This window comes from Mercenaria mercenaria, chromosome 17 (assembly GCF_021730395.1).
Source record: "Mercenaria mercenaria strain notata chromosome 17, MADL_Memer_1, whole genome shotgun sequence".
In the NCBI taxonomy this organism is placed as follows: domain Eukaryota; kingdom Metazoa; phylum Mollusca; class Bivalvia; order Venerida; family Veneridae; genus Mercenaria; species Mercenaria mercenaria.
Window position 1 is genome coordinate 28,106,895 of NC_069377.1, and position 8,755 is coordinate 28,115,649.

Consider the following 8,755-nt stretch of genomic DNA (forward strand, 5'->3'; position numbering starts at 1 on the left):
AAACTATCACTGTTTCATTTCTTCAAAATGTATGTTGCATCAGAGTTATATTTTTTTCGGTTCAAGAAATGCAGTCGCGCGGTACCCGGAAAGGTCCGGGGAGAGAAAAAGTATGTCAATAATGCAGCAGACTTTCTTCTTAATGTGAGATATATAGAGAATATCAAACACGAGTGTAGTTTCTTTTTTGAAAAAAAAAATGCCTTGTTTTGAATCTTTGAACTAGGTATATTTAATGCTACATATAAGGGCATAGAATTAATCTGAAGACGGAAATCAAAGTAATTTGACAAGATTCCTCCAAGCAGAAAATACAGTAGCATACATACCAATGAAAGAACCTGTTTGTTTCATACAACTTGAACTGTGCTTATATCAGTCATGTTGGTTCTAAAATTAAGTTTCCTCGTACCTGTGCTTATATAGGTCACGTTGATTCTTCCGGGAGAAAAAAAAGGAACAAAACACTCGACGTGGTTGAAGTTTAAATTTAATGATATGAGTGATCAAACATAGAAGTTTAAAAAAGCAACAAAGTAAACTTATTAAAACAAATACAGTACAAAACAATATGGGCGATAATCAAAAACATTTATGGTAAGATAAATATAAACAAAGAATATATACACACACTATTTCTTTCTTTTTTTCTGTTTTTCACCTACAGGCAACAAGAGTTATCGGTACTGGTTCGATACAGAAATTAACCAAGGGCGCCTAATTGATTGTCATCTGCAGGTGCGAACGTGTATGCGATGACTTCATTTTTACTATATGACGGCACAAATACGTCAGTAAATCCATCGTTATCGACGTCGGCGGCGGACAATTCTCCGACGGTTCCAGATCCAGCGTCACAAAAAGTTGTCTTTGTGTAGGACCAGTCTGTCGGATCCTGGGATTGAGCTTCGTAACTGTAAGCCCGTCCGTCGTCATCTCCCGACAGAAGAATTACTGGCTTAATACTGTAATCATATAGAAAACGGAATGGAACATCAGGGAGGGGGAAATCGCACAGTAATGATCGGAGAAAAAAATGCACCAAAACAAGTGGTTAGTTTTACATGTTACTTTCCAAAATGGTTCAAAAATCGCATTACGCTTGATCTAAAATGTGTTTACATAATTAACAAAGAGATTGCGGTACAAAAGCATTTGGAATTTTTGTCATTGTTTATATCTACATGTGTATATATTTATTTACTTGGAAGGGAGGGAAGCATACTTTCGGGGAAGTGGAGCGGAGTGGGGGCCGGATAACGACCCAAAAACAACTCTGATCTGACACCCTGAACTACAAACTTAAGTTGAAGCTCGGTATCTCGGATTCAAAGGGATCAAGCGTTTTACTCCGAGATAACCGAAATTTGACATAAAAGGGATATTTTGCGCATATGTTTCGGGACGTGACATGAAAATGTTTTCGAGATAACCGGAAGTTTGAGATAAGCGAGTACACACGTGCTCACCCTCATTTGGGGACAGGTGACGGAATATTTTGCGATATCTCTCACATGTCCGCATTTCTTCTTATACTTACTTTGCAACATTTACGTTTGGTTGAACTGCTATTGCACTTCCAGGGGCTCCTTTGCCGATGCCGGACTGTCTTGGTTTAAATCCCACGTCTATTGTGTGTTTTACAAATTTACCAGTTCTGGAATGAAATTAGACTGGTATTAGTTCTAGATCAAAGTTAGACTGGTGTCAGTCCTTTAACAAAATTAGACTGGCTTCAGTGCTAGAGACCTTTAAAAGTAAAAGTATTTCTACCATGAAATCCTCTTCAATAGCACTGTCTGATTTATTCCACACAATTTCTTGTTTCTCACTTTATCGCGGTGTGCCAGGAGACAAAGAAAATGTACAAGTGTGACTTTGGCCAAAGCTAACGTCCAAATTACCGGAGCAAAATGAAAATCCAGGAAGAGACCAAAATGGTTTTTGAAGTCTGTTTAAATCTTAAACTGTTCGGAAGTAGAGAACATTTTCTTTGTATACCACTTAACTGCCGACCATAATAACGCAACCCGAATCTAAACTTTTGACCTGTTTTGATTTATTTTTCATACTGGCTAACTTACACGTACTCTTTTCACTGTCAATAATAATAATAATGATAATAAAAAGAAATCAATATCATAAAAGATTACTTTTGTTAGCCTAGTGTAACATTTTTTTCTGGATTAAACAGGCCTTGAAATTTAATTTTTGACCGGTATTAAAGGCCAAGAAACGTACAAAGCAGCCAGCGGGCAATATCGTTTTAACCGCAAATGTTATTTGATGAAATATGGTACCTAAAATCGTCTGGTATCTCGTACGCCAGTAATGTTCCATTGTGGCCGTTGGTTGTAACAAGCAGGTCCATTTTACCGTCATTGTTGAGATCTGCAATATCCACTTCAAACACTTTACCAATAGTGTTGTCTATCACCCGGCTCTGAATCTGAAATGAAGTAATGTCGGTTGAACAAGTTTGGCAACATTCAAGTATGGGAATTTAAGGCTAAAGAAATTCAAAATGAAGGAATTGAGGACCTTCTTTCCATTCTGTTGATTTGCTTTTGTTTGAAACCCGGAGGACCGGTGTCTTTTAACTTTTCGTCAGTTGAAAAAGACGTCAAAATTTTTGAACACTTTAAGAATTTTGTATTTATGAAGAGAACTTGGAAGAGATTTATTTGATGATGCAAGAATATATCTACACGGACAATAAAAGTATAGGGAATGGTTAAGAATTGAGAAGGGTTGCAAAATCATTGATAAATTTATAGAATTACTAAACACACTATAATGTGGCACACCCGCAGTAACAAAGGAGCGTAAATGCTAAATTGAAGAGCGTATATACAAGAAATAGTTCTTTACAATTTCTTGATAAAAAATATGTGAGCCAAACCATATACTGAGCAACTTACATTAATTAAGAGACCACCAAAGGGAAGAACCAAAAAAAAAGGTCCCTTATAATACAAATATATTGTTCTTAAACAACACAAAAGGGAACTGAAAAGTGGTCTCTTAATGCAGGTGGTCTCTTAATAGACGTAGTTGGATTATCTTATCCATATGCAAAATCTTCATTAGACTGGCTGACTCCCTTCTTAAATTTCGAAGATTTAAATTACACATTTTTTTCTCTCCAAAGACTGCAAAAGCCTAAACTCTCCATCAACTATGTATACCTGATTAGTGTCCGTGAACAGACCATTGGATTGTGTCGTCCAGTAAACAGATATGCTGGAAGTGAAAAACTGGGCCGTAAAAATACATTCTTTCAGGCCGTCGGCAGTGTTCATTTTCGCAAACCGGAAGTAAACATCTGGCCCATGTGCGAGCACGTGCGTGTTCCATTTTGATCTATAATCACCGGAAGGATTTTCCAGCCAAATTAGCTCTTCGTCTTCTCTACCTAAACAAAAGAGGAACATTTACTTCCTTATACAATATCATTGTAAAAGTAATGTGATTAAGTAGTGAGTACGTAATGGCGTTCGGCAATTTCCGTGCGAGTTCGTATTCTCGACTGTGGCATTTTCCGGAGTACAAACGAATCAAAGTTATCAATTGTCATTACCGACTCACTGCCTTAAATGTAAGACAATTGTTTTGGTGCAACAATATTAATAAATGGAAAGTTTTTACTTTTTATTTACCGAAAGACTTCAAAACAAAATATCAGCTTCTCACCAAACAAAAGCGGAACAGCTGGTTCTCGTGCTCGACATGTTACTATATCTTGATCGCCATCTCCGTCCATATCGTGCCACTGAACCCGATGGTAGAACCAATCCCCGGCTGAATCCTTACTGGTCAACGTGTATGGACCTCTGTTTGCACCGTTCGTAATGTCCACCAGTTTGATGGCACCATTTGTTTTTAAAGGTACCAAAAATCCATCAGGAATGACCAACATCTTCTCAGAGAAAATACCGTCTGCAAGAAGATAAACGTGACGTGTGTTTTATCAAGGGTGTTCTTACTTTGACATTTTGCAAGTTCTTTGCCATTCAGCATTCACTTATACATAAGTCATAATTATAAAAAAAAATGTTATTTTATTATATAATATATATTGGTTAGTCCAAATAAAGCAGAATGCAATTATTTTGTATACTAGTCTAGAATAGAAAAAATAGTGCTCCTACAATCAATTAAGAGTATAGAATGAGTTGGTGTAAACATGTAATAAAGTAAGACTAACCATTTTTTTTTCTGAAGTAGAGAATCTATTAGACTTTTTTATCAAATAAAGAAAACAAGAAAACGAATGTATAAGGCCTTTTGCAAAGTAACGAATCAGAAGGTATAGTTCACTGTACTGCACATTTTCCAAATCAAGAAAATAAGAGAGAAGGATCTATTGATTTTTTTTTCAAAATAAGGAAATAACAAAGAATGATCTTTTTTCCAAAGTAAGAATATAACAAAGAATGAGCTATTGCTTTTTTTTTCCAAAGTAAGGAAGTAACAAAGAATGATTTATTGGATTTTTCCCAAAGTAAGAATATTACAAAGAATACTATATTGCTTTTTTTTTAAGTAAGGAAGTAAGAAAGAATGGTCTACTGAATTTTTCCAAAGTATGAAAGTAACAAAGAATATTCTTTAAGAATTTTTTTTCAAAGTAAGGAAATATGAAACCGTGATCTATTTGGTCTTTTTTTTCAAACTAAGGAAATAAGAAAAAAAGAAGATTTATTGGATTGTTTCCTAGGTAAGAAAACTAGAAAGCGAACAAACCTGGTACTGCTGAGATCTCGTTCGGCCATGTCACACTCGTGGTCAAAACCTCAGGAACAATTCCATTCACATTTTTCATAAACGATCCCACCCTACGAACCAACTGTACGTTATCTCCGCCACCGAACAAACTCGGCCCGGCGAACGTCGAAACTATAAGATTATAATTTTCGGACTGATCTGAAACACTTGAGTCTTTATATAAACTCGTAAATGCCGGATGTTTAACATCAAAACTACCAACTCTTCTTAAAACGGAAGAATGAGCGGAACTATAACATATGCAGGATATTAGTAGTAATTTCAACATTGTTACTTATTATTCCATCAAATTTTGCGAAAAAAAAAATATTAGTATCTGAATGAGTGCCCAGTTTAATATAAAAAGATTACACCTAGGAAATACACTCAAAAATGCTGGAACAAGTCAAAATAAATCGGTTTTATACGAAATAAGTTAAGTAAGTGAACAAGTTCACATGTCAGATCACGTGCATTCTTTCTTTACTGAGATAAGAAGGAATTTGAACTCTCTGTGAAGGGCAGCGAAACATTCGGAACGAACTTGTTTTACTTCATTCCATTGAAACCAGTTTATCAATAGACATCATGCTTTATTCAACGGCGAAATTCCAATCACGTGGAGACTACACTGGGCACAGAAAACACGTGCCAGAAAATAGTGGCACCTGACCAAGTACCATTTTCAGCAAATGCATTTTGTGTACCTTCCAGCAACACTTATAAACAAATGGCGTCATTGGAGTCCTAAGTGCATTTACTCAGATGCAGTTTGAAAACTTACTGCTATTTTAATTCATTACAAGGTTTTCAATGAATTATTCAACTGTAACATTGAAATATTTCTGTGAAAAATTCATCAATATATTTTCCACTATTGAAAACATGGGTAAAAGTTTGTTAAAATCATTGAAAAAAAATGAAATGAGAAGAAAATTCGGACGTTTTAAATGCATGATGAAACATATCTTTCACTAGCGAACACCATGTTGTTGTTGTTTTTTTCACAGCCCGGGTGGTTAGTCACTCAATGACTCACGACACTGTTGCGACTGGTGTCCAATATTATTAGTTACACTGCTTGTTGGTGGCAGGATACGGGATATACGCTGTCGAGGAAATCCATATCAGGCGAGAGCGAAGCTCGAGCCTGATATGGATTTTCGAGACAGCGTATATCCCGTATCCTGTCACCAACAAGCTGTGTAACGATTTTATCTTGCCGACTACCCGTTACTTACATGCTATAATCTAATATTTTGTAAATTAACAAAGCGGCAGCCATCTTTATTAATCAAAATTCATATCTGAAATGTACTAGCAGGATATGGAATATATCCTGTCTCCACGTGACGTCAATTGACCAATAGAAATGCGAGAAACTTGTAGGAGGCAAGATAAAATTCGAGATCCGCTGATGACACCTGGTGGTGAAAAAAGGGAAATACAGAGCAACAATAAAGCATTGTTCTTCTTTTTTAAGTTATTTTTAAATATTCCTGTAATGTTGGCATACTTAATAATTAAACAGTAATTCATATTTCGATATCATTTTAACGCAAAAACGTCAAAACAACTTACAAAAACCATGGTAAAAATAATTAAATAATTTAGCCATTTGCTTCCTATGGAAACCATACACTATTTTACCGAATATGAAACTGAACACAATGACCTTTTTAGGAAGAATACGTATTTTTTATATTAATTTCATTTCTGAATTTCTTTTTTCTTTTCTTTTTTTGTAAAACATGGCGACAACATTTCCGTGCGCAAAAATATCAGTTTGCTTTAAGAGTGGCGTCCGAGCCGCTATCTCGGAAATGAGAAATTATTACACTATAGTGACTGGACAGCAAATCAACTTCGATTTGTAATATTTAGTCCGTCAAAGTTTTTCTTGCTTTTCACCAGTTACTTCAAAAAGTTTCCATGCAAACACTTTTTTTTATGGACAACTGTAATATGCTGTACCACTGTCTATTATTATTATTAAAATTTAAAAAAGTATTATTATTATTATTATTATTATTATTATTATTATTATTATTAAAATGTTTTATTGGTATGAAGGCTTAGGAATATTGTCAATAATGTCAAACAATCATACTGTACCAATAAGGGGGAGTAACACTGTGTTGGAGTTTGCATTTATTGTACCAAGATTGATTTAGTCAACCTCGTGATTACAGGCCGTCAGGGGAGGTAACTAGAGTCATGGATTGGGACTAATCAAATAATTGATGATCATGCCATCAAATAATTGACGATTACAAACTGTGTAATTAAACATCGTATACAGTATCATAGATTGACTATACCATCGTAGCCTGGGAATCCAGTCTGACAATTTCTTTTTCTTTTCCATGCACTGTTCGCCATTCAGTCAGTATCTTTTTGGTATGCACCCCTTTTAACAGTTAAAGGTTCTGTCTTTAATGCATAGATATTAGGACGATTCCCTCTGACAAAGCACGAATTGTCAACGGCTCATCGTAGTGTGATCATTATAGTATCGTAGAAAGACTAAAAACGTAGAATAGCTGTAGTATCGCAGAATGACTGTAGTATCGCAGAATGACTGTAGTATCGCAGAATTACTGTAGTATCGCAGAATGACTGTAGTATCGCAGAATGACTGTAGTATCGCAGAATTACTGTAGTATCGCAGAATTACTATAGTACAGCAGAATGTCTGTAGTATCGCAGAATGACTGTAGTATCGCAGAATTACTGTAGTATCGCAGAATGACTGTAGTATCGCAGAATGACTGTAGTATCGCAGAATGACTGTAGTATCGCAGAATGACTGTAGTATCGCAGAATAGCTGTAGTATCGCAGAATAGCTGTAGTATCGCAGAATGACTGTAGTATCGCAGAATAGCTGTAGTATCGCAGAATGACTGTAGTATCGCAGAATAGCTGTAGTATCGCAGAATGACTGTAGTATCGCAGAATGACTGTAGTATCGCAGAATGACTGTAGTATCACAGAATTACTGTAGTATCGCAGAATTACTATAGTACAGCAGAATGTCTGTAGTATCGCAGAATGTCTATATAGTATCACAGACTGACTCATATCGCGAAATAACTTTACCATTATCGCAAACACATGTAGGATTACATTGACTCTCAGTGCTAAGTAGGCAACAAATTCTTGCTCTGTCATATACGCTTTTGTTTAAAAACGTCCATAGGTTTAATAAACATAAATTACATGACTATAATTGATTAGTTAAGCAGCATATTTCTGGCACCTTCAAACCATCACATCAGAACGAGGTGGCCGGAATCATCCACCATAGGTTGGATTATAGTGTGATTTTTATGAGTATTATGAATAGGTCCGCTCAAGTGGACTTCGTTTGACAAGCAAGTAGACCGGTGTGTTATTTATAGAGTGATTATGTAACCTCACGTCACAATGATCTTGATATATCACATTCTTCTTTCACCTGAACACATAACTACATAAAAAGCCATACAAACTATTGGAGACCTCCGATAAGACAACAAAAACTGTAAAGTAGGCATTGAATCAGTTCATGACAAAAAGTGCGCACTTCTAGAGATAATTGTTCTCTCAAAATGCTACAAACATTGTATCTTTGAAGACTCTATAGTTCTCACTCAGTGAACTATAGATACTTTAAACATTCGGTACCCCTTAGGGTAAATACTGTATTGTATCTTTGGTTTACACTTAATGCCATCGACATAATATAAATGTCATTATAAATCCTCGTAAACTATTCTGTCTGATTTCTGCCTTTCTGTATGGTGTGTTGTTGCGTTTAAACACAAAGCCAACACGTCAGCAAGCGAGAACTATAAATATAGCACGCCAATACGACAAATGGAATATTATCAGAATACTCAAGTCAATAATATGTCGTTCTGGTGTTTTTCGTCCAGATGGCATGACAACACACCAGATTTACAGTTGCCGTTTCAAATGGCGCCAATTCCCGAACCGGAGCGTCAA

The 8,755-nt window shown here is 35.7% G+C and overlaps 1 protein-coding gene across 1 annotated transcript; it reads right to left on the reverse strand.

Annotated features, from left to right (window-relative positions):
* Positions 1-473: 473 nt before the first annotated feature.
* LOC123537530 (uncharacterized) lies at positions 474-5,182 on the reverse strand. The gene is made up of 6 exons (XM_045321320.2): positions 4,747-5,182; positions 3,694-3,939; positions 3,189-3,415; positions 2,301-2,449; positions 1,541-1,657; positions 474-965 (listed from the first exon to the last, which is right to left on the reverse strand). The coding sequence occupies exons 1-6, from the start codon at positions 5,054-5,056 to the stop codon at positions 704-706; spliced, it is 1,311 nt and encodes a 436-aa protein (XP_045177255.2). The 5' UTR covers positions 5,057-5,182; the 3' UTR covers positions 474-703.
* Positions 5,183-8,755: the final 3,573 nt, after the last annotated feature.